Below are 26,416 nucleotides of genomic sequence, written 5' to 3'. Positions count from 1 at the left end.
AAAAACCAAAAACCCACCCCCTAAAAACAAAGTCTTGAATGGCTTTTATAGCCAAATTTTACAAGTGGAGTGGTTGGGGTGGTTTAGGTGGCCAAGGGTGGTGGAGTTGGTGGCCAAGGTGGGTGGCCAACAAAGGTGGTGGAGTAGGTGGCCAAGGTTTTTATTTATTTATTTATTTATTTATTTATTTGTGTTTGGGTTGGGATTAAGTTGGGCCAAAATTGGGTTTGGGCTTGTAACTGGATAATAGGCTAGGTTTAATTCGGGTTTGGTTTTATTGGGTCCCTGGCAAAATTTGGGTCTTACAACTTAGACATGGAATCATATAATGTTTTGATGGAGAATTATGTTTTATAATGCTTTGAAATGGTTTAGAATGGTTGATGATAGTTGGGAATTTGAAATTAGTGTCATGAAATTGGACATGTAGTTAGACTAATTTGTTTTTGGTGTCACGACATCTATCAATGTCGCGAAATTAACCTTGTTTATGAATCTGTTTTTGGCATCACAACATCGACAGCTCAGTGTCGTGACATCCTTCAGTGTCATGACACCCACTTCTCAGTGTCGCGACATTGACCTTGTACTTTTGACTCAAATAAGCCCCGATTGTACCCAAAATAAAGCTTAAAAATGAATTGAATAACTCCCAAAAAAATCTATTTATGTTAAAAAAGTTTTAAATTTGATGTTTGATTTGAGTAGCTTTAGTGTCCCAATATGACATCCCTTACTCGTGATGTATTGGTTCACTTCGGGTAAGAGGTGTTACATTCACCATCTAGATCTTTGCTTTTATTTCTAAGTATAATGAATTCTCCTTGATTTTAAAAAATGATTTGAGGAAAAATAAGAAGTTATGAATGATGGGAAAGATGGAAGGGGGTGGAGGAAGAGTGTAAGGAAGCTCCTTGGAAGAGGATGAAGAAGGCTTTGAGAAAAAAAAGAAATAGAGATTGTGAAAAGGATGAGAAGAAGAATAACAAAAAAAGAAAAGCGAGAAAAATATAAAAAATAGAGAAAAAAGCACATGAAAAAAGGAAGGAAAAAATTGTTAATGGCCATGTCATTTTATCGTTACACCATTAATGGCAATTAACAACTCAATAATCATAACCAAACAAATTAATGAACATATTATAACTCTTTAAAGTTCAATAACTAAAATATAATTTAAATTGCACATATATATTTCCTTTGCTCATTGCACAGAATCAAGTTAGTTTTGTAATAGGGAGGCAGATTACAGACAACATAATTATTGCCCAAGAGATAGTTCATTCGATGGGACTAAAAAAGGTAAAACGGGTTGGATAGCTATTAAAGTTTATTTGGAGAAGGCGTATGATATACTCATGTGGGATTTTATCAAAGATATTTTGTTAGATGTAGATATTCCTCTTTCGCTGTCTTGGATTATTATGGATTGCATTGCTTTTGTGTTTATGCAGATAGTATGGAATAGAGGTCTATCAGAAGAGTTTGTCCTGATGAGAGGTATACGACAGGGTTGTCCTCTCTCCCCTTATTTGTTTATTTTCTGCATGGAGAGATTAGGCCAACTTATTCATAAAGGGGTGCAGGATAATACTTGGAGGCCTATTTCTATTATAAAGAATGGTCTAGCTATATCGCATCTATTTTTTGCTGATGATTTGTTCTTATTTGTGAAAGCAAAAGTGGAACATGCACAGATGATTAGGGATGCATTGGACGTTTTTAGGGCTGCTTTAAGACACAAAGTAAATTCTAGTAAGATAGAGCTATATTTTTCCAAAAATATTAAGCCTTGTGATGCAATTGAAATTTGTAGTATTCTTGGCTTTGCGGAACGGAAGATCTGGGGACTTATTTGAGGATGTTATTATTTCATTGAAAGGTGACTTTGAGTACTTTCAAGTTTTTTGTGGAGAAAATTCTGAGGAAGCTAGATAGTTGGGATGTTAAAATGCTTTCCATGGTAGGAAGGGTGGCTTTTGCACAGTCTATCCTTTTTTCGATCCCTAATTTCTTTATGCAAACCGTTAAAATCCTTATTAGTATTTGTGCAAAAATATAAAAGATTGTACGAAGGTTTATTTGGGGTAAGGATACAGAAAGGCATAAGCTATTTTTGGTTAAATGGTCAAATTGTTGTCAGCCACTCACTAATGAGGGACTTGGTCTTCAAAGTTTCAAAGAACAGAATGATTCATTCTTACTTAAGTTGGGGTTCAATCTACTCACAAATAAGCAAACTTTGTGGGTAAAGCTTCTTTGCGTCAAATACAAAGTTAAAGATGTTTGTCCAGTGGATATATCAAAGGGGTCGTGCTCCTTTGTTTGGAGGTCTCTTTTTAAGGTTTGACCACTTTTACGTCAAAGTCTTGCTTGGTCAGTTGGTGATTACAACCTTATTATGGTTTGGACTAATAATTGGATTTCAAAAATTTGACCTTTAATTAATTTTTGTCATAATATTGAGCTTATTAATGTGTCACTACTCTGATGGATGTTACGTTAGACGATAGCAACTAGAATTGGAATTATTTGAGCTGCATGGTTGATAGGAATATTCTTCCCTACATTGCAGGTATTCCGCCTCCAAGTCCTTTAATTGGGAAAGACGAATTGATTTCTAAATGGTCTGACAACGGGAAGTTTACTGTTAAATCTGCATATTCTTTTATGCAAAATCTTTTGAATCCTGTGGATAACAAATAGAAACTGGTCTGGTCCTTTATTGGCCCTCAACGTGTTAGACAGTTTCTTTGGTTGGTGTTTAAGGAACACTTGCTGACTAATGCTGAATGATATAAACGAGGTATGTTTGGTGACCCTTCTTATATATTTTGTGGTAATGTTGAAGAATCTATCATTCATGTGTTGAAAGATTGTGGCAAAGCTAGTGTAGTGTGGAAGTAGATTATCCTAGAGAGGGTGTTATTGCTTTTTTTTGGTCCCATTGTTGGAATGGCTTATGATAAATGTAAAGAATGATTTTGCTTTAGATTTTGTGGAAGTTGAGTGGCGATCTCTATTCTGTATTATTTGTTGGAATTTATGGAAATAAAAGAATTTTTGGATTTTCTAAGCAGAAGATTTCAATGTATGTCACATTCTTCAATCTTTGTGGTGTTGGGAAAATTCTATAAAACTTAGTTCTATGCCCTATGCTTGTAATATACGAGATACAAAGAATGTCGAGAAAGGAAACCTCTACATTTGGGGTACATTAAGCTGAACATGGACGGGGCGAGATCCCTAAATTTGGGGTTGGCTTTGGCTGCCGTAATGGCAAAAGATAATGTTGGTAGATGGCTTGAGGGAATGGGGAGAAATATTGGCAAATGCAGTGTCGAGAATACTGAACTTTGGGCGATTTATGATGCCCTCACTCTAGCTTGGAATGCTAAATGAGATATTGTTATTATTGAAACAGATTGTACTCAAGCTATTGCGGCAACTTTAGATAAGACTTGTGGACAATCGAATAGGGACTTGGTTATAAGAATCTAGGAGCTTTGTAGGAGAGATTGACGGGGTGGACATACGAAAAGTTTCAAGAGAAGCCAATGTTGTAGCACATACTTTGGCTGGATTAATGAGAAATCTCTCTTATGGTCTTAAAATGTTCAAGGAGATTCTGACAAAAATCATTGAGCATATTTGAATAAATGATCAACTCGTTTGTAATAATATTGATTTATCTTTATGATTGATATCTATAATTCTTAAAAAAATACATATGAGTGACTAAAACTATAATTTAGAAAAAGAAAACTTCTAAATATAAATAAGTTTTAAGATATTACTCAAATGGCTTTAAAAAAAGTGTAACCATTGAAGGATAGAGATGTCTCTCAATTAAGCTCTAATTCTACCAACCAAAATAAATTTGCTTTTTTTCTTTCTACGAGTAAAAATATCTTATCCATCTTATTTATTTTATATATATATATATATAAAGAAAGAAACTACCAAATATTGTATTGAAAAATCAAACACATGAAAATTAATTATATATAATAGTGATTTGAATTAAGATTTTATAACTTTTTCTAAAACCAGTAATAATAATTTTATAAATTTAGAGGTTTTTTATTAGACGGCATATAAATGAAGTATTTGTTATGCTCCTATAATTGGTGAATACAATATCAATATTCTAGATTTTGTCGCAAGTAAAAGTTACCAATCGAATTGTCTCTTTTTTGGTCCCAATCATATTGTATGTATATGCATCAAACTAATTAAAAATGGGTCTGTCAATTTTATGGTTTAATTCATTTGCAAGACAATTCATCTTAATTTTTACGGTAAGCAATCCTCCTTTCTTCTCCAATATCATAGGAATAAGATGTTCTAGAGAGTCTGGTAAACCACCATATAATGAAGAAATAGTAGAAATGCAAACAATAATTAAGAAATAAGAAGGAATATTTTTTTTTAATTTTTCATGTCTATTTTACGGTTCATGTTTGGGATTCGTGATTATTCTTTCCAACAATATCATTTCTAAGATTTGAACTCATGTCTCCACTTGAGAATGCAGTGTATCTTCCCATTACACCCAACATTTGCTGATGATCCAGTGGAACTTTAAAATCTTGTAGGTGATTTCAATCAATGACTTTGTTTTATGACTTTCAAAATTATTTGCTAAAGTTTAAAAAAAAAAGGGTTTGTATAATTTTAAATTAATTTTAAATAAATAAAATAATCGAATTCTTAAGAAAGTATTTTTAAAAATATTTATAAGATAAAGTAAGCAAGCATCCACAACTGCTTAAGCTAAATATGAATTTTCATTTTTTAACCTAACATCAGATAACATTCATTTTTTTCTTTCACTTTGTTAAGGTTAGGCTCATAAGTATGAATTTCCATCATGGGCCATATTGAGTTATGAATAAATTCATAGCATGCTTCAATTCCTACCAATGAAGCTATTCTATGGTTTATTAAAGCATCCATTAGTTAATGAGTCATGCCTTGATAACCTATTTTATTCTGATTTGAAATGCAAGTAGTGAGTTTCATAAACTATTATAACAAATGGGAGTAATCTCTAAATTATCATACAATGCTGCATGAATCTCATCTCATCTCCAATCCAATTCTTACTTCCTGCCTTGGGGTTATGGCGATTGTATATAAAATGCAAGGCTTGGTTGGTGAATTGTATTGTATAAATCTATATATGGATAATATTAACTTAATTAAACTTGTTAGTAAGTGGCATTGTAGAATTCATTAGGGTTTACTTTGGTTAGGTGTAGTTTTTTTATTTTTTTTTGAATTATTCGTGATTATTTGATTTGCTTCTTTATTTTTTATATTAATTTTGGGTTTTGGATTTTGAACCTTAATTTGAGAAAATGGCTTTCTTTTATAGTTTTGAGAAATTATTTGATTAAGTTTCAATGTTTATTTTCACAAATACGTCCAACTTTTTAAGTAAACAAAAATAATAAATAGTTCTTCTATTGTAGGATTTTTATATAAATAATACAAAAATATTAAATATAAAAATATGGTCAATTATCAATTATATACGAGAATGGTATATTTTGAATAGCAAAATAAATCATGTCACACTATCAGGTGACACTGACTCTAACTGTACACTAATCATTAACAAATCATTCTAGTTGAAAAAAAATTTAAGTGGTGCTGCCATTTAGGGTGGCGACACCGAATATTTTTAACTGCAGTACATATAATATTGATGAAATACATAAAAAAATACGGACACAAATCCTAGTTTTGCCTTACACATTGGCGACACAGAGGTCAATTGTTGTGACTAAGTAGTCACATCGGGGTAGGGGTGCCGTCAGACAAGGTGGCGACACCACTTCGAACTGGTTGGTCATGGGTGGACTTGTCTATGGGCTAGGAAGGTCTCTCCAAAAAGTGGGAGGGTTTGTGCAAAAATATAGGCCCGAAAATAAGCTTGGGTAAAAAATAAGGCCCGTTTAGAAAACGGGTCGAGCCTTAAGTAAGGTCTTTTGGGCTCGGCCCGACTCGACTTTGCAAAACAAAAAAAACTTGTTGTTTCCACTATTTTGCTACTGTTTTCCCACTATTTTGATGTCATTTCACTATTATATTGTAACTATTTTGTTGTTATTATTTAGATATTTTATAACTCTTATTTTATTGTTAATTTTGTTACTATTTTAGAGGCATTTATTTATTAAGTTGCACCTATCCTAGTATTATTTAAGTATAATTTTTAATTTATTTTTAATTTATTTGGAAACATTTATTTTAATATTTTTAGTGTTTTTGATATATTATAATTTTTAAAATTTTTTATATAAAAAAGTAAAATAAAATTAATGAGACTGGGTTTGAATAAAATTTAGACCATTTTCTGGCTCAAATCCTGTCAATTGGACCTAATGTTTTATCAGGGCTCACCTCATAGACAACTCTAATTGTAGATTTGACTAAAAAAATTATTTTTTTTCCCGCTTGTTGCTATAAACCCTCCAAACCTGCCTCCTACTCCCCCATTTGCGGAAACGATAAGGAAAAAAAAATAGTCTGTGTCCCCCACTTTACAAACGGTAAGCCAAAAAAAAAAAAAAAGTTGGTGTTTCAGTTTTGGGGCAGCTTGTACAAGTAATAGGTGTAGAAGTTATAGATTTTTAATAAATATAATAATGTTATGTTTTTATTTTTATTTATTTGTGTAGATTAGTAGAAACTTTCAGTTGCAAATATTCAATTAAGGAAATTTTTGAGTTTTTCTATTTAGTTGGTAATTAATATTGTTATGTGGATATTTTATTTAAATAATATTCTTTATTTTATTTTAAGTTTAAGGTCGTAAAAATTTTTAAATTTTTTCAAAAGACAATTAAACCCTTATTTTTTTTTTCATTTAATTGGGTACTTGAACTTTCAAAATGTATAAAAAATGCCTTCAATTTTTTTCAAAAAAACCAATTAAGCCCCTGCATTTTTTTTTGCACCCAATTAGGTATTTGAATTTTCAAAATGCATCAAAAAGGCCATTTGACCGTTAACTTTAATAGTTAGTCGTTAAAGTTAACTGCCCCTAATTTTTTCAGTTAAAGCCATCACGTGTCATAATCATTATGAGACATGCAATAAGAATGATAAATAAAAATAAATAAAAGTTATAAAATTATTAAATTTTAATAAAAATATAAAAATATTAAAATTAGAAAAAATATATGTTTAAAAAGTATAAAATTGTCAAATTCTATAAAATTTGTAAAAATTATAAAATTATTGTACCAAAAAAAATTTTATAATTTTTTTATAAATTTTATTTTTATTGTTTTTCGCTACATGTCACGCTAAGTTGCTACACGTAATTGCTTTAACTGGAAAAAAATTGGGGTTGTTAACTTTAACTGTCAACGATTAAAGTTAATGGTTAAAGGGCATTTTTATGCATTTTATAATTCTTTTATGATTTTTTATAAAAATTTACAATTTTTTGTATTTTTATTAAAATTTAATAATTTTTATAATTTTTATTATTTATAATTTTTTTGCCACACGTGACGCCGTGGTTGTGACACGAATTGACTTTACTTGAAAAAATTTGGGAAGTTAACTTTAATGGTCAATTGTTAAAGTTAACAGTCAAATATCATTTTTGATGCATTTTAACAATTCAAGTATCCTAATTGAGTGGAGAAAAAAAAAAGGAGCTTAATTGCTTTTTTCAAAAAAATTTGAGGGCCTTTTTGATGTATTTTGAAAGTTCGAGTACCTAATTGAGTAAAAAAAAGTAGGAACTTGATTGCTTTTTTAAAAAATTTGAGGGCTTTTTACACCCTTAATCTTTGATTTTAATAATACTTATTATCTTAATAGATAGGTAAGTGTTGATGTTATGTTTGTATTTTATTTATTTATTATTTATTTTTTTGTAGAATTTATATATTATTATGTTTATATTATATTTTTAATAAATACACTTATTTTTTGTAATTATTTATATTTTTGTGCAGAATGGGAAATTTCAGTAGCAAACATTTGGGTTAAGGTAATTTATTTTAGTATTTTTATGTTTAGTTGGTGATTAATATTAGTATGTGGATATTTTATCTAAATAATACTGAAAATTGAATTATTTACTTAAAATGAGTTGTGCTAAAATTATCAATGAGAATATTATTATAATTTAGGGTTTAGGATCTTTATATTAAAGGAAAAACTTATTTATGAGAATTGGGTGGGAAAATTTATTTACTAGAATGTTGTTATTATTATCTTTATTATAGATAATTTTTAATATTTGTTTACTTCGTAGCTAGATTATGATTTAGTATATTTAGTTTTTTTTTATTTGTTGTAACTTAACAAAAAGTGGGGGAAAATCATCAAACAGTGTCACACGACCGTGTGATAAGTTGAGGCCATGTAAAGCTAGATAACACAGCTGTGTGTTTATACCATGTCACAAACTGAAGTCGTGTATAATAGGGTTACACAATCGTGTCGTCAGGCCGTGTAATAAACTGAAGTGTGTGGGCCTAAATGCAAAATTTCTAACAGAAGTCACATGGTCGTGTCTTGGACAGTGTAACGGACTAAACCATGTAGTTGGAGTCGTACAGCCATGTATCCACACCGTGTAACTCATTGATGCCGTGTACACCATTCACCTCTTAAAACATAATGACTACACGACCATGTGTCAAACTGTGTATATTTTTAGTACCTTTCAAAACGTGTGTACTTTTAGTACCTTTCAAATCTACTCAAATATACTATTCATTTAGTACCCTATGTTCATTTATGCCAGAAGCATACAATATACTGTTATTCAAATCTACTCAAATTCATCAAAAAACATACAAAAATATAACTCAAAACCCATCTTATGTGCTTAACTAATATGTCATAAGTCATTATCACAAACAACATTCAATACCAAAGTGTTTCCTATTTCATACAAGTTTAAGCATAGCTAAGCAATTACCATATGAATCACCAAAGATACCATAACTTCTATCACCAACTAACAACCATATGCCAAGGTATATTTACCAATACATTTTCCATCAAAAGAACCATTGTACATAACACCTAAATAACATCCAAATCAAAGATAAAACCATTATGTTATATGTTTAAACCAAAATTTCACCTAGCAATTCATTCCATACCATATTGCAACTTACAACTACTTATCTTATTTCATCATATGCTAAGCTCAATCCCACATTCAAGATTACCACATTAAACCATGAGCAACCATACCATTTAACCATTAAGACACGTCATTTGTGCAAGCACAAAACATACAAGCATTTACAAATACATATATATACAATTTACTCCTATTATATGCCACATAGCCAAAATAAAACGTTTTCAAAGTCTACTAAAAGGTGGCTGGATGATATGATCTTCAAGTTGATCTGATCGCCAAGTTCCTCAATACGATAACTAGAGGAAAAACAAGAAAATAAATAGAGTAAGCTTCAATTGAGTTTAGTAAGTCCATAGGTCGAAAATGATATAACATACCTTATAATCAAAGTTTGAATAACAAAACAATTTACTAACATTTAACCCTGTCACCACAACCATGTCAAAAGGTGGAGTTCATCACATATAATGCATATAACCTTCCAATTACACAAGCTGATTCAATATCAATTCATGATATAATATCCATAAGCAAGAACACATTTTCAAGTAATTCATTAAGACTTTGTCACAGTATCTAGTCATTACATCATTTAAAAATCATGATACAGTCAAATGAACTAATATGAATAGATACAGATACACAGTTATCCACCCAAAACACGCCAAAATGCTCAACTGAGCTAATCCAATCAAGAACATGCCTAGGCACTGAGTGCCTAGCCCGAAGGCCAAAATCCTTCCAAAAACACGCCTGGAAAAGTGCCAAGCCTGTAGGCTTCACATCCTATCCGAGAAACACACCTTAATCACTATAAATATAACTCGGTAATCCGCAACAAATGTTGGATTCCAATACATATAATATATAATAACATATCACCTATCATCATCTCAACTCATATCAATCTCGTACAATGCAAAAAATAACCTATTGGCATGTCAATTGTATCCTATCCTATGTTTTTAGGCTCGGTACATATAACAATATAATACTTTTCAATTCAATCTATTTTCTTACATTGTACCAATTTGTAACAATTTATATATATATATTCAAACATACCCACAATTCTCAAATCAATACCCACAATTCTCAAATCAATATAAACATTACAAATTAAACAAGACAATACCGTATGAACTTATCAGGGGAAAGCAACACAGATAGGAGTATCATGGACTAGTTTGTAATTTTTTTTTCCCTAATTATCTACCGATTCTTAATCTATACAATGATTTATTTCAATTTATTAGTCTCAATTACCTTATAACATGTAACTTAATGCATATGACCTCCTATTAATATTTTTCACAATTTTTCCCAAAGTTTTACATTTTATTCAATTTAGTCCTTAAAACCAAAATAATATTATTTTTCACAATTAAGCCTAAAACCATGATGCCAAATTCATTTCCACCCCTTTATAGCTCACTAGTACTGAAATTTTAAATGGAATTTATGCCAAATTCAACATATTATCATTTTAGTCCCTAAACTCAAAACTATCCAAATTCAATTTACAAAATAGTCCTATTTCAACATCAAGCTTCAAACTCAACCATTAACATCCAAAAAGCTTCAAAAACATCAATGATAACTTTTCAAAACTTTGACAGCATTTCAAAATATTCCCTGGGCTATTTACGCGAAATAGGCTTCAAATTCACTTGCATGCAAAGGCTAAGCTTGACTGAACTTCCTTGGCTATCAATAATGGTGTTTCAATGGAAGAGAAACAAAATGAAGAAGGTGATTTTTTGTCTTTATGTTTTGAGTTTTATTTACTTTATTCTAACTTTTAATTAAACTAAAATTCATTATAAAAATAATTATAAACCGTCCACTAGCATGACTATGGCTAAATTGCCATATAAAACCACTCAATTATGATTTTGTACTCAATTTGCACTTATAAACTAATAGCGATTGACTTTTGCAATTTTCATGATTTAATCTTTTTTCTTTAATTAACTATTCAAACATAAAAATTATCAGACCAAACTTTAATACGGCACACCAATGACCTCATAAATATTAAATAAATAATATTTACAAACTCACATGTTAGAATTGTGATTCCGAAACCACTAAAAACGAGCTATTATATTATCTATTCAATTTTTTAGTTGTAGTAATAGTAGTAACAATAGTATAAATTACATTGAGAGTTCAAAATAAATATAAAGTGTAACTTCATTTATCAAACTTTATTTATTCTTGTTAGGCCCTGTTGGGGATAAACCCTTTGTAAGTAATAAACAAGAATGAATAAAAGGAAAAGAAAAATTGAATAAATAGGGCACACAAATATTTACGTGAAAAAACTCCTCAAAAGAGGATAAAAAACTACGGGCAAAGATAATTTCACTAAAATGGAAAAAACAAATAGTACAAAAGATAAAGATAAAAATTAAACCCTAAAACCCGAAAATAAGAACCCTAAAAACTTAAACACAAAATTCTCTGAAAGCTTGTAAAAACTAATACTTAAATGTGTTATGGGCTAATCTTCTAGGGTTGTAGAAGGCCTATTTATTGGCTAATTTCATAGGTCAAATATAATTAAAAAAATCGACACTAATCAGAGTTCGAATGTGACAAATAATCAGAATTTGACTAGAAAAAGAAAACAGAGAAAATTGCATGATACGTCGCCACGTCCCCTATCATTTTGTTTTGATGTCAATTATGCTTCTCTCCTGTTTCATCGCCGTGACGTCACATGGCTCCTCGTCGCTACGTCGCTCTTTGTTTGTGTCTTAATTTGACCGAAATGCAAGGCATACTCCACAAATCTCCATCTTGACTCGTATTTCCACAATTCATTTTTTGTGGAGCCCGTTACGAGCCTATCTTAAACTTTTCAAGTTACTAACTAAGTCAAAGTAGTGCTTGAACTTTGAAACTAGAAGACTTCTAGTCTTCGACTTGTGCACTGCCGAATTAAAACTGACCCGGGTCTATTTTCCACAGTGCTCTGTCTTTCCAAATCTAGCACCCAAAAGAACTTCTCTTATTTAAAATGGTCATACCATTTTCCTTTCTATGACCTAATTGCCTCTGCTTCAAACGGTCAACTTTGACTATTTAATAGATGAGAGACTTGCTATTTTACCAGTCACTATTGAACTGTGCTGAACATAAACATTGCCAGCTTTTCGATTTTTCATCAGAACGAAAGCCCCACGAGACAGTTAAATGTTGTTTGACTCAATGTTAATGCTACAACCCTTCGAGTCTATTAAACTTAAGGAGACGAGATTCTTCCTTAAATCAGGTACATACCTGACATATGATAGTTTCCTGATTTTCCCGTTGTGAATCTTGATCTGAGCAGTACCTATACCGATTGCCTTACTGGGTGAATCGTTCCCTATATGCACAATTTCACCTTCAGCTAAACTATATGTGGAGAACCAGTCCCTATTAGGAGACATGTAGAAAGAACACCCCGAATCTAAGATCCATTCGAACGTAAATTTAGACCTTTCGATCGTAGACACCAAAAATCAATCATCACCCTTGTCGTCAATCAAATAAGCATCAACTAATTCTTCCTCATTGCTCTCAACAACCCTTTTATTTCACAGTTTGTAACAATCTTCTTAACGTGACCTAGCTTCTAGCAGTAACGACATCTCCTGTCTTGGTTCCTTGATGCTACCAAATTTGAGGCTTGCCTATATGACTTGTTAGCCAAACCAATCTTATTATCGAATTTTTCTTTGCTCAACAAGTGACCCTTCACATCCTTAGATGAGAGTTTATCTCTGCCATAAATCAGGGTCTCTCTGAAAGACTTATATGAAGGGGGTAAATAGCACAATAATAGCATGACTTGATCTTCATCATTAATCTGAACCTCAACCTTCTTTAAATCATTCAAAAGAGTAATAAATTGATCGATGTGACCTCTAAGGTGTTCATCTTCGTCCATATGGAACGTGTATAGCCGTTGTTTCAACACTAATTGATTAGCCAGAGACTTTGTCGTGTAAAGGGTTTCTAACTTTTTTCACAAGGTAGATGTCATTTTCTCCTTCAACACCTCTTACAATACACTATTTATGAGGCACAACTAAATTGTAGGCAGCGTCTTCTCATCAAGCTCTTCCAATTTTGACTGATCTAGATTATTAGGCATTTTCCCGGTAATTACCTTTTTTAGACTGTTCTGAACTAGAATTGTCGTCATCCGAACTTGTCATGAATTAAAATTTGTAATGTTATCGAATCTCTGATTGTTGAACCTTGTTGTTGTCATATCTAAACGGGTTGAATGCAAAAATCGAACCAAGCTATGATACCAGTTTGTTGGGGATAAACTTGTGTAAGCAACAAAAAAGAACGAATAAGAGAAAAATTGAATAAATAGGGCACACAAATATTTATGTGGAAAAACTCCTCAAAAAAGGATGAAGACTATAGGAAAAGATAATTTCACTAAAAAAAGAAAGGAGTACAAAAGATCGAGAGAATTAAAAGAAGCACGAAACCTTGAAAACAAAGCCCTTCAAACTCAAAGAACAAAATTCTTCCAATTTTAATATTTTCTATTGTGTAAAACCTAGAGTAACTAAGGCCTATTTATAGGCTAAAATTCGTAGCATTTATGACTAGAATAACCCTAGGTTAATAGGAGTTTAAGTGGGAAACTGAAACTGAGTTTAATTAGGAGAAGAAAATTGAGAAACTTGAGAACCACATTGTCATGGCATGGCATAGCATTTGGTCGTTGGGACAAAGAATGATTGCATTGTCGGGACGAGGGTTTCTTCTCATCGTGACGTTGACTGCTTGTCGGGATAAAGAATTTCTTCTTGCTTTGACGTCACGCACTATTTGATCTAAATGTGAGACATACTTCCACAAGCCGAAATATATAAAATTGGGGTGAATCAAGATTTTAAGAATTTCTACAAACTTTTTCTAAATAATGAGAAAATGAAAGAAAATCTTAGACATTTTGATTTCTAGTGGTTTGATCTCAATTGCCTACCTCCACTACTTAGTATTTCTCAACTAAGAATTTGTAACGCCTTGAAAATTTTTTGTGTAAAAAAAATTGTAAACTCCCAAGAATAAAAAAAAAATATTAAGTCATTTTGGAAGGTTAAATCAAGAGGTTTTCCTAAAATGAGTATCAGGTTAGTTTCTATAACCCGGTATGCTTGAATTTCCATTATTAATTAGTATTAAGTAGTTAGTAATTTGATGTATGAACTATTTTGTAAGAAATTCAAAATTAAAAGTTCAAATGTTTTAAAAGTGGAAAGTATAATTAGAATTGTGGGAATATTTTATGTGGTTATTAGTCCAAAAGAATTTTAGTAAATTGCCCATTAATTGAATTTTTGAAAAAAAATCTTTCATCCTGTTTCCTTCAATCTTTGATTAATTTCATTCAATCCAAGTTAAATAAGTGCAATTATACACATTTCTTTCTGAAATCAATAGTCTCAATCTAGAAAATCAAAGTTCATCATCTTTTTCTCCTTTCCTTTCTAGCTGTCAATCATGGTAGAGTAGAGAAATTTTAATTTTTGTGATTTCTTGCTAAAATTAGGAAAGGGATTGTGTTTTTAACTTGTAGCTTACCATTATATTATTAAAATTCAAATTTTGTAAGATTATGATGAGTTCTTGAGTGCTTTTAGATAAGTTATAGAAAAGTGAAGTTGGTTTCTGCTTTATCAAATGCATAGTTTTTAGATGACTTAGGATTTATGCTTCTTTATTCTTGCTATTCTAACTTATTCATCGTTTTGATTGTGAAATTGAAGCGAAAGAGGTGGTTGAAAGTTCGAAGGCCAAAGGGAAGCCTAAGGTGTTGGAAAAGTGCTTCAGTTTCAGTTTGTGCTTTCTAATTTTTAATTACTCTATATATTTGTGTAAATTGATTTCTTAGGATTGTTATATTACAATAGGTGCTTAAATCGCTTAGTGACACTTGTTGTGTGTATTGCTTAGTTCTAATGTGATATAATGTGCAATGATGCTTAAAGATGTGTTTGAAGTGTTATATGAAGAAAAATGTCATCACTATGATTTTAATTAGTATGTAAAAAGGCTAAAAGTGTTGGAAATTTGTGTTTTAGTCCTTAAAAAATCTTATTAAATGAATTGGAAAATTTTTGAGTATAATTGACATGCTAGGATATATAAAACTTTTAAAATATTTTGTGTTTATGGGTTAAATGTCTAGGAGTATTTTGTTATGCTATGCACATCTTTGGTGTGATGGTTGACTAAGTCATGTTTTATACACATCGAAGTATTGTTATTATTCTTTGCTTTGTAGCGTTATACACATCACTCTTGGTGTGCTAGATGGATATCCATGCATTTGATTATATTTCCATATTCAGTCAGTAGGACAAGATTTAATTGCACATCTAAAATGATATTGTTAAAAAAATATAAAATACATGTGTTAATTATGCTCGAGGAATACGTGGTTGAAAAGATGGTAGCATGCCTTGTGTTGTATGCAAATTGTTCAAAGATTATTTATATTATTAGTGTGTGATCTAATGTTATGCTTCAAATGCTTTGAAGTTGGTTAAGTTCAAATGCTTTGAAGTGACTTGTGTTGTTATTTATTAGGTTAGATTTTCCTATTAGTCCTTATACTTTGCAAAAGTTGTGAATTTACTCTTTATATTTTAATTTGCTTAATTTTAGTCTTTATAAATTTTCACTTTGTCAAGTTTAGTCCTGACCCATAGTCGTAATTAAATATGTTTGGTTAAATTCAATTACTAGTTTTGTACTATGCGTATAGTTATAGATTTAGTCTTTATTCTCCAATTGAACCATTTTAAGTCCTTACACTATTCAAATTTTAAAATTTCTGTCTTGACACAAATAACAATCATTAATCTATTAACAAAATTTTTAGTGAGTAATATGTAGAAAAAAACAAGCTGACATGGCACTACACATATGATAATATATTTCCTGCATCAAATTTTGAAAACAACAAGACTTAAGTTAATGAATTTAACAATTATTGTTTAGTGATGACTGGAATTTTAAAATTTAAAAAGCAAACAAACAAAAAAAAGACCAAATTAAAGTACATGAACTAAATTATAAAGTACAATGACTAATAGCATAATTTATCACATTTATTAGTATACTTTGAAATTAGCAAGTATATATATTATTATTGGAAATTAGCGAAATTGTGTTCCTTGCACAGATTTGACGTAGTGATTTTGGTGAACAACATTAGTCTTCAAAGTCTCAACCGAAACCTTAAATTTATAATCTCTTTTGATTTGTGATAGCATGGTATGTACTAAGACTTTACCTTTTTGTCATTATATGTGGTGTTGTTCACCTCATACCTTAATTATATAGTTAAAGGTTTGATCTCTACTCGTGAAAATAAAATATATTTGATGATTAATCGTTTATTTTTTCAAAAAATAATTATTTTGAAAGAACTAATCATTGCCATTAACGATGAATATATAAAAAAAAAAATTAAACCATATGGTACATTTTGTTCGACTTATTCGCTTTTGAGAGTGTAGTTTTGTGATTTGTTAGAACATATTAAATTAAATGTGAGTTCATAAATAATAATCATCATTGTTCCCCTGCAATCTGGACTACTTACGTAAAGATAAAGATGTTATAAGATAAGATCATAAACAACTTCCAAGTAACAACTAACCACCATAATTATAAAAAAAATTATATTTTAAGGTTTAATTATTTGGAATCCCAAAACGAAATTACAAAATCAAATCGGGTTACTAATTGTTAATTTTCCAAATATATGAGGTTTTTGTTAAAAACGTTTTTATATTTTGAGGCAATGTTTGTTAAAACTTAAATTTACACTTATTCTGTTGGTCTGACCGGTTATTAACTCATTATGACCTTTCTTCATTTTTCTTTTTTCTTCTTCATAAATCATCCTCAATTATTCAACATTTTTATGTCCCTTTCCATTAAACCACCTTCGAAAAGATTAATCTATACCTAATTTGAAGATGGAAGTCGGATCTTCTTCAAGTAATTTCAAGCTCTACGATCAATTCGAATTGCTGGAATATGAAGATAGGTTAGTGTTCAAATCCCCCGAATCTCCCGATCAAGGCTTTTCGATTTGCCGTCGTCAAGGAAACATCGAACCCCTATCTGGCAAGTCTTTTTTTTTTCTCTATCATTATTTTCATTGCTGGATTCTTAAGCTTTGTTTTGAATTTCGAATGGCTTGTATTTCAAGACTCCTGATCGCACCATATTCTTTTTAATGGTATTGATTAGCATTGTAGGTGAAGTCTTTGTGATTAAAGTTCTCGTAAATGAAATGAATTATTAGTTATTTTCTGAATCAGGAAAATGATTGATTTGGTAAATGGAAAGCGATATTTCCTTTTTATGTTGACTTTCCATGATTTGGATTGGAGAGCTTATATAATTTAAAATTTTTGCAGATGAATCTTCTTCTGGAAAACCATCCAAAACCTCTACCATTTATGGCGTGGCTGGAACAATTAGATTGCTTGCAGGTTCAGAGTAACCAAATTAAACGAAATCATTTACTCATTTTTGTGTTTGTGTTATATAAAATAAAAACTGAAGTCAGTTGTCATAAATTCTTCATTTGCTTATACAGGAACATATGTACTTGTAATAACTTCAAGAAAGGAAGTTGGGAGTTTTCTAGGTTTCCCTGTCTACCGAGTTGAATCTATGAAATTCCTGGCTTGCAATGAGGCTTTGAGGTTTTCCAATTCTCAAGAAGTAGGATTGTTATTCTTGTCTTTAAAATCTTTATTTAGACGTCTAATATGATGCTTAATATCTGACCCTCATAAAATTATGTGATGCTTTATTTTAAGCAGCAAAGAGACGAGGCTTACTTCATGTCCTTGTTGAAAACAGTTGAAGCAACTCCTGGATTATACTACTCGTACGAAACAGATATAACAGTGAAGTAAATTCTTTTACCATGCAGTGTGCTTTATGGTTATATAAGTGTCACAACCTTTAAGGTTATGATGCATTTGATTGTGTATACCAGCTTGCAGAGAAGATGCAAATTAATGGAAGCGTGGACGAGCAAACCATTATGGAAACAGGTTAGTTTCAATACTTGGATCATGATGGGAAGCTTGTTAAACTTCTTTAGTTGAAAAAAGAATCCAGTTCTCCTGTGTTCTCGGAGCTTTCATATGTGAACTTTGGTTTGTTAAGCTTGCAAGTGAGATCTTGCTGTTTTAAGGTTTGAATATGGTTCATATGCTAACTTTGTCTAGCTACTAGTTTCTGGAGATGCTTTGCATTTGAAGTCAAACACTCAAAGCGCCTTATCTCTTCTTTTTTCTTTTTTGTATAATCCATAGCTAGTCAGTACTTGCAAACGATTTTTAACTTCAGCTTTCTGTTTATTTCAGGCTGATCCTCGGTTTGTTTGGAATAAACATCTTTTGGAGGAACTCATTGAGTACAAGGTTAGATATTTCGCATCTATGCTATGAAATTTTCAGCTTTCTTAAGCTGTTAGTATTTCCTTGTTAGCCATACCAAAGTGATTTCTGCTTTTGTCCAAAGAAAGAACTCCAAAATATCAAGAAATGATGAGAACTTTTCAAACAGAATCATAAAATCATTATATTTCTTTCTTTCCTTGACCTTTTTGATTAATTAATTTTTTCCCTGGCAGCTTGACAGGTTTATCATTCCTCTCCTACAAGGAAATATCCTTAAACTTCTGCTTTATCATGCTTTTGAACCCATCTGCATGTGTGTGGCATGTTCATGTGCATTGTATGCATGAAAGATCAGTATTTGTGCTTATCATGAATATTCTAGAGAAATTTCTTGTACATTTTATTTTATATTTTCTTCGAAAATATATTTTGGTGTTCCCACTTAACCTAGGTTTAAGTTTCCAAGTCACTCAGTTAAAGTTGAAGAGTTCACCTGCCACATTTACATTACTTTCAAGGAGGTGTACAAGACGTTTAGGTAAAAATGTTTTTGGATGACTCATTCTTTTCTTTTTTGATGTTGCTAGTCTAAGAAGCTTTAAATATGGTGTCACAGGAACACGGATGTGGAGAAGGGGAGCTAACCTCGAAGGGGACACTGCTAACTTCATTGAAACAGAACAGTTGTTGGAGCTTGAAGGTTTCAGGTGTTCATCATTGCAGGTATGTCTACAATGTAGCACGTGACTTCAGAAAGTTGAGCAATTACTAATTTCCAAGGTCTCTTTTTTCTTATAAAGTAACTTGGGTATCTTGATTTATCGTAGCTTCATGGTTATTTTATTTGTGAAGAATGAAGAATCATACTATTTGACTTCTCTGGATTGTTCTGTTAACTTTCTGGTCCATAGTTCTTGTAGTATTTAGCACAATTTGGTTTATGTTTACAATAAAGTACATCCATATTTAACTTCATATTTTGATTAAATTTAATTTTCTAGACCAACGAGAAGAAATAACTTCGAGACATTTGTGAAGCTATTTTCCTTTTTACATCTCAGATACGAGGCTCTATTCCACTGCTTTGGGAGCAGATTGTTGATTTAAGCTACAAACCACAGCTTAGAATTATTCAACATGAGCAGACGGTAGATTTTTACTTGAATACAGCAGCAATTATTATTATTATTATTATTATTATTATTATTATTATCACTGAAAATAGTGCTAAAGCTTTAGCGTTTCTTCACTTCAAACTTTTGCTTCAGCCACAAGTTGTGGAGCGCCACTTCAATGATCTTTATCAAAGATACGGAGAAACTATAGCCGTGGATCTGACAGATAAAGTAAGTATTCATTCTCGCTTCTCTTTATAGTCAAGCAAAAACCCAGCATGCAATTTGATTTTGTTTCTCTTATTTGGAAAATTGTTGTCAAGACCTGCTGCGCATAATTACAGTTTTACAAACTAATCCTCATTCTACAGAAAGAGCAATTATTTCTTATTTTGCTTGACTAGTTCAAAAGTGTATGAGGATACAAAGCTTTTGGTATTTATGTCACTATGTAATTGAGCTTTGACTCTTTTATGCGAAGCTCAAACTTTTTATTACACTTGTAACTAGCAAATGTTTCATCTTTCATATATTTTGATATTGTAGCATGGTGATGAAGGTCAACTAAGTGCTGCATATGCAGAGGAGATGCAAAAGCTTCCAAATGTGAGGTGACATACGATATTCCTAAATATTTAAATATATTAGTTTGCTACGGATTTTTTAGTAGTCATCTAGTTGCTACTTCTAGATAACTATTTGCTGTTCTTTTTGGTCTTTTCTTTCCATGATTTCCCATGAATAATAAATGACGTTTCTGTTATTCTATTATAGTATATAGTTTTGTTTGTCCCTCCTTGCCTCTTTTTAGGCAACTTCTTTCTGTCCTTGATATCAAATAGCTTTCTATGGAAAGTGATGAACATGTTTCCTAAGTTGAGATCTTTTGCTTCCTTCTGGAACTGAAGGGTCTCCAAGAGAACTTTGATCGTTACAATTTAATGTTTGACATGCCTGTCCTGCAGATACGTATCATTTGACTTTCATCATGTTTGTGGAAGCTCGAACTTTGCTAACCTCCAAGTTCTATATGATAAAATCTCCGAGGTATTTGAAAAGCAAGGGTAAGAACAACAAAATGAAATGTTATACATATAAATAAAGTATGCCGTGATCATGGTACTAGCTATACAGATTACTGTTTTGTACCATCACTAATCTAGCTGAGCAGATACTTCCTTATAGACAAAGATGGTAAGATCCTGGAGGAACAGAAAGGCATTATTAGATCTAACTGCATTGATTGCCTTGATCGAACAAACGTGACCCAGGTTTGTGAAAAATGTGTCATCTTAATTCTTTGTTATCAGAAGAAAATATCCATGTTGACCAACAAATTTTTATGTGCTCTAATTTGAATTTCTATAATATTTTCAAGGCTCTTTTAAGATTTGCTTATTTATTCTGTTAAACAGAGTTACCTTGCTCAGAAGACTTTAGACATCCAATTGCAAAGGCTTGGGGTATTTACTTCTACCGAGTACATTTCTATGTTTCCGGAAGATTATATGAAGTTCAGAACACGTAAGTTATTTTGCATACCATTGCTAACTTTCTGTCTTAGTTTAGGACTTGATGTCCTTTTATACATACTAAAAGCTTTCTTCACTTATGTTAGTGTGGGCTGAGCAAGGTGATGAGATAAGTCTTGAATATGCTGGGACTCATGCACTGAAAGGGGATCTTGTTAGGTATACATGGGATTTGAAGTCAATGGTTTGCAAAGAATCAGTATCCATTTCGTTGTTACCATTTGTGAATGCTTTTGTATGACAATAATTTCTGTAGATACGGCAAACAGACAGTAGCTGGATTTATAAAAGATGGAATGAGTGCGTTATCAAGATACTATATGAACAATTTTCACGACGGAATTCGGCAGGCAAGCTCCCTCTTTCATCTTTCCTGAATCTCAATCAAGGAAATGAAATAGACCCTTACTCTAAAACAAGTTTGATGTTTCTCAGGATGCATTGGATCTTGTAAGTGGTCGTTATACTGTCAGTAAAAGTAATCCTTCACCATTCCAGCTAAACAGTTTCGAATCCTTCTCTGTAAGTTCACCATTTTCCATTGGTGTTTAATAATTAAAATATTAATGTAAAAGAATATCAATCACTTGCCCTTTTTATATGTTATATTTTTCATTACAACAACCTAATATAAAGGTAATTGAAAATGGCAGTATCTTCCAGTGGCATCAGCTTTGCTGATAGGAGGTTTGACACTGACAACCTTCTCACTTCAGCAAGGTATCCCTTCTTGCCTTAAAAACAAGGTTGTAATGTAACTTGTTCCTTTCTTTTTAGTAATTCTGTTAACTGAAAGTGTCGACACTTTTTTTTGCTTCTCATTTTAACATGTGTAGCGGCTCGAAACGCACAGCATTATGTGTCTTCCGTTGTCTGGGCTGGAGTGACTGCTGGAGCGATGGCTTTAGTCAAAGCTAATGGAAGGCAGTTTTGTTCTAGGCCTCGCTTGTGTCGCCTCTTGTAAACTACTCTTGGCTTCAAATTGATAATATTTTACTCTTACTGCTATACATACATATATATAAATATATATATGTTCTTTTATGATTTCAATATTCGTTGCATATAAAATCATAAATTTATTCTTGGTTTGGATTAAAAATTATAAAATAAAATTTCAAAAATTCAGACCATCATTGTTGGTTTATATTTCGAACAGATATTTCAATATCAAACAAAGGGTCATATTATGGTTGGTTGACGTTTCTCCACTATATTCAAGTTCTATGTACTTTGTAAGAAAGACAAAAAAAGAAATTCTATGTACTTTAATTTAGGGTTGGTATTTAGTAAGTTGAAAAATTGTCAACTCTTTTTATTTTCTTTATTTCCTACAATCACGTGGAGATTTTTAATTTGTAAATTTAAGATAATTTGATCTTCTATTCTTATAATATCAGCAATTAACTGAAAAAATAAACGGTATTAATACTGTTAATTATTCCTATTAATATAATGACATATCTTTCTTAAAAGACTTTTATTGATTAAAAAAGGCTACATTCAATAAAAATGGACATAGTTAAGAATTTTAATTATTCAAAATAAGAAATAATTTTATAAAATAAAATCTCATAAACTAAATTTCATACGAAATATAGTACAAGGAGTAAAAACATAATTCGTAATTCGTATAGCCTTTTATTAAGATGAAGAGAAAATCTGGTAACTTAATATCATCCATTGAAAGAAATGACTTTGGATTACCGTGAAGTGGAAGCCTCGTCCGCCATGGCTACCTGCTGTGAACGCCATCATCGACCAGGAAGAGCTGCCAGTGATAAAAATAAAACGAAACATTCAGCTCATTGGTATTTATCATCGGTTCACTTTTCATGTAAGTCTGAAATGTTAAAATTCCAATGAGTTGGCATCTACTTCCTACTTGTCTTCTTCTTGTCCCTCCACTTCGCACCCTTCAAATACGTGTCTTTCTTAAACAACTAGAAAGCACCTACAACCAAAACATATCTTTCTTGGGTAAACTCCATTTTGGTTAATGGCGAAACAGGTAAATGAAAATTATTTTCACCATGTTGAAAACGTGCTCCTTAATAAATCCTGGCTTGTCGACAAAACTCACCGAACCTGTCATTTCTCAACCCGTGCCTGTGCCTCCCCCCTTTCACCCCCCTCATTTTGTTTCTTGAGTCGGTTGTCTTTTAATACAAAAGTTAGCCTCTATTCATCCCCTCTTTCTCTTTTTCCCCCTTACAAACTTCAAGACAACACTAATATGTAATAATATAAGGTAGTCCCCTGCCCTCTTTCCCCTATCTGTATTTCACGCCAAATTTTCACACGTCTCCTATGATCATCATCTTCTTCTTCTTCAACCATCTCATTAATCCAAAAAAAAAAAAAAAACAACAGCTGCAAATTAAGCACCTCCACCAGGCCTAAAAAGAGAATTACTTTCCCACCAAGCAAATAAAAATACCATATTTTTGCTTTACTCTCTTCTTCATTGACATTGACATTTTTTTTTTGGTTGGTATGAGTCCAGGAAGCGGCGCCAGCACTAGCCTCGATGGTGGTTCCTTCGATACGTTCTTCGAGGGTTGGCTGGTGCGCCATGAGCATTACTTGGAAGAGTTACTCACTGCTCAGCAACAATGCAGTGAATATCAGGGGGATGATGTGAAGGACCTTATAACCAGAGTGCTCTCCCACTACCAACAGTACTTCGAAGAGAAATCTCGCGTGGCGCAACGCAACGTTTTCCTTGTTTTTGCTCCAACCTGGTTATCTTCCTTAGAGTGTGCCTCGCTTTGGATAACGGGTTTCAAGCCAGGGTTCGCGTTAAGGCTAGTTTTTAGCTCCGTACAAGACCTGTCTCGAGAGCAAAGCGAAAGGATAGAGAGGTTGATGGAGGAGACCAAGGTTGAAGAAAGGGTGCTTAATGACGAGTTGGCCAGGGTTCAAGAGAGCGTAGCGGCTCCTCCTTTGCTAGAGATGGCTAGGAAACAAGCACGGCGGACGAACGTGGAAGGTGGAAGGGAGGAAGCACTGCTGACGTTGAGGAAGGCGTTAGAGGAAGTGGTGGCGGGAGCTGATTTGTTGAGGATGACGACAACAATGAAGGTGGTGGAGATACTGAAACCAGAGCAGAACGTGAGGTATTTGACAGCTGCAACGCAGTTGTTCCTTAATCTTAGAAATTTGGGGTTACCAAAGGATGCCAACACAAAGGGATGAAAGAAACAATGGTTATTGAGATCATAATAGTGAGGCATACAGTATAGATAGTTTGTATATGATAATATCTCTTTTTTTGTAAGTATTTGTTTTGTTGGGGCGGGGGTTATGATGAGTTTTTGACAACTTGAAAGACTAACGGCCATAGTTACTAATTATTATACATCGGCAGGCAAAAATGCTTGAGAGGCAGTGCCTGCATGCTTTCGCACGGTGGCAATTCATATAGTTGCATGAATAAGGCTTAAGATCCAGCACCATGTATATTATCAACTATAATTCTACTCACTAACTGGAAATTATCAGCCAATTAAGAGAATTTTGAACAATGCGCAATCCAATCTTGTTTTCCATCTTTCTTCTTTCTATATCCAAAATAATAAACCGTTTCCATTCAACTTAAGAAACCATTTAAAACTCCCATTTCCAACATATTTACAGCTCTTTCTTACTTACCGTGCTTGGGGTGAAAAGTAAAAGCAACCGAAAAATACAAAAGAATGGAGATGCGGGGTATCGATCCCCGTACCTCTCGCATGCTAAGCGAGCGCTCTACCATCTGAGCTACATCCCCAGGTTGATGCCAATTTGAAGATATAAATTCACGAGTTCTACATCTATTTCAAGCCTATGACAAACTTACAGTCAACTAATCCAAAACCAGAAATTCGTGTTGATAAAGGGCGCTGATGTCCGGGTGCAATAAAAAATAAAAAATTTAGGTTCATTTGTTAGGTTTGTTAGGTTTAGTTTGATTCGCTCGTATTATTAATTTTATGTTATTATTTATATATAATATATAAAAATATTAAAATAAATATTTTTTTAATAAATTGAAAATAAATTTTAAAAAATATGTATATTTAAATAAGTCTATTTTACTTAAAAAGGTCATTTTTAAAATTTAATTACGAAAATGAGCCGTTTATTGAGTTATTTACTGAATTAGGCCGTTTTTTACTAAAACGCGTCCATGTCAGCGTGCTTTAGTGTCCACATCAACAAAAAAGCTCCCCTAAGGAAGTGTTTTAGCCCGAGTTTAAATTTTCAAAAAAGGTTATTTTTTTAAATATTATAAAAACAGACCAATTTTTTTGAAAATTTACAAGCATAAACCTTAAAAAATGCTTAAAGTGACAACACTACTTTTTTTAAGGTGTCACCAATTAATATGAAAACAAAACTTAAAAAACAAATCTTTATATAGACTCAAAGTCTCATTTCCTTTATTTTCTTAAGCAATGTGAGATATGAGATATGTGTATATATAGACTCATGAATAGGTTTACAACTTGTTCCTAAATAATGTAGGATTCCTTCCTCTTTTAACTAACAACATGAGATTAAAAGCTACACTATATTTTATATTTTTTACTTAAAGTTTAAATTTTTTATAAAAGTTAACATTTGATACATTATAAATAAAAATTTTAAACTCTATAAGTAAAAAAATTATCAAATATAAAATGAGTATGGTAAAATATTAAAAATAAATATTTAAAAATTACTAATAGTTGAGTGATCATTTTGTAAGTTTTATAATTCGATAGCTAAAAATCATAGTTAAGTGACTACTAATGTAATTTAATCTAGATATAAAAATATAAAAATAATTATTATATTTTATGTATATTATATATTTCTATTAAAAAACTTATTTAACATAATTATATACTTTGTTTGAATAAATTATCTATCTAGTCAAAATACATCTAAAATAAATTTATCATCATTCATTAGGTAATGAAAATTAAATTAAAATTAGAATTAAAAAATTAATTAGTATAGTAAAATATTAAAAATAAGTAAATATTTAAAAATGATATATCAATTTTTAAAATTACAAAAAATACTATTTGAGTGCCAAATACTCACCATTTATTTATTAGTCAAACATTCATAATATAAAATAAAAATAAAGTTAAAAAATTAAAAGTATAATTTCTAAATTAAATAATGGAAAATTATTTTAAAATTAGAATTGCA

The 26,416-nt window shown here is 31.5% G+C and overlaps 2 protein-coding genes and 1 non-coding gene across 4 annotated transcripts; 2 read left to right on the top strand and 1 right to left on the bottom strand.

The window, feature by feature from the left end:
- Window positions 1-16,958: 16,958 nt before the first annotated feature.
- Window positions 16,959-22,356, top strand: LOC108457868 (phosphoinositide phosphatase SAC8). 2 transcript variants are annotated; one of them, XM_053026555.1, is made up of 20 exons: window positions 16,959-17,290; window positions 17,587-17,661; window positions 17,769-17,896; window positions 17,998-18,089; window positions 18,177-18,234; window positions 18,550-18,606; window positions 18,819-18,850; window positions 19,041-19,123; window positions 19,202-19,308; window positions 19,647-19,733; window positions 19,854-19,931; window positions 20,247-20,311; window positions 20,666-20,764; window positions 20,872-20,971; window positions 21,116-21,224; window positions 21,319-21,391; window positions 21,489-21,582; window positions 21,668-21,754; window positions 21,886-21,952; window positions 22,069-22,356. In XM_053026555.1, exons 1-20 carry the CDS (start codon window positions 17,140-17,142, stop codon window positions 22,194-22,196), a joined length of 1,770 nt encoding a protein of 589 aa, XP_052882515.1. In that variant the 5' UTR covers window positions 16,959-17,139; the 3' UTR covers window positions 22,197-22,356. The 2 variants fall into 2 exon arrangements, with proteins under 2 accessions (XP_052882515.1, XP_052882516.1); XM_053026556.1 differs by having other exon boundaries at window positions 18,819-18,878; window positions 19,060-19,123.
- A 1,135-nt stretch (window positions 22,357-23,491) lies between these two features.
- On the top strand, window positions 23,492-24,729 carry LOC108457869 (protein ZW2-like). Its single transcript, XM_017757055.2, has one exon. It carries the CDS (start codon window positions 23,729-23,731, stop codon window positions 24,428-24,430), a length of 702 nt encoding a protein of 233 aa, XP_017612544.1. The 5' UTR covers window positions 23,492-23,728; the 3' UTR covers window positions 24,431-24,729.
- A 202-nt stretch (window positions 24,730-24,931) lies between these two features.
- On the bottom strand, window positions 24,932-25,004 carry TRNAA-AGC (transfer RNA alanine (anticodon AGC)). Its single transcript has one exon. It is a non-coding gene; the product is annotated as a tRNA-Ala (tRNA).
- Between the last annotated feature and the right edge of the window lie 1,412 nt (window positions 25,005-26,416).

Source organism: Gossypium arboreum, chromosome 4 (genome assembly GCF_025698485.1).
Source record: "Gossypium arboreum isolate Shixiya-1 chromosome 4, ASM2569848v2, whole genome shotgun sequence".
Lineage (NCBI taxonomy): Eukaryota > Viridiplantae > Streptophyta > Magnoliopsida > Malvales > Malvaceae > Gossypium > Gossypium arboreum.
The sequence above is the reverse complement of the archived record's forward strand: the minus strand, read 5'-3'. Positions and strand labels throughout refer to the sequence as shown.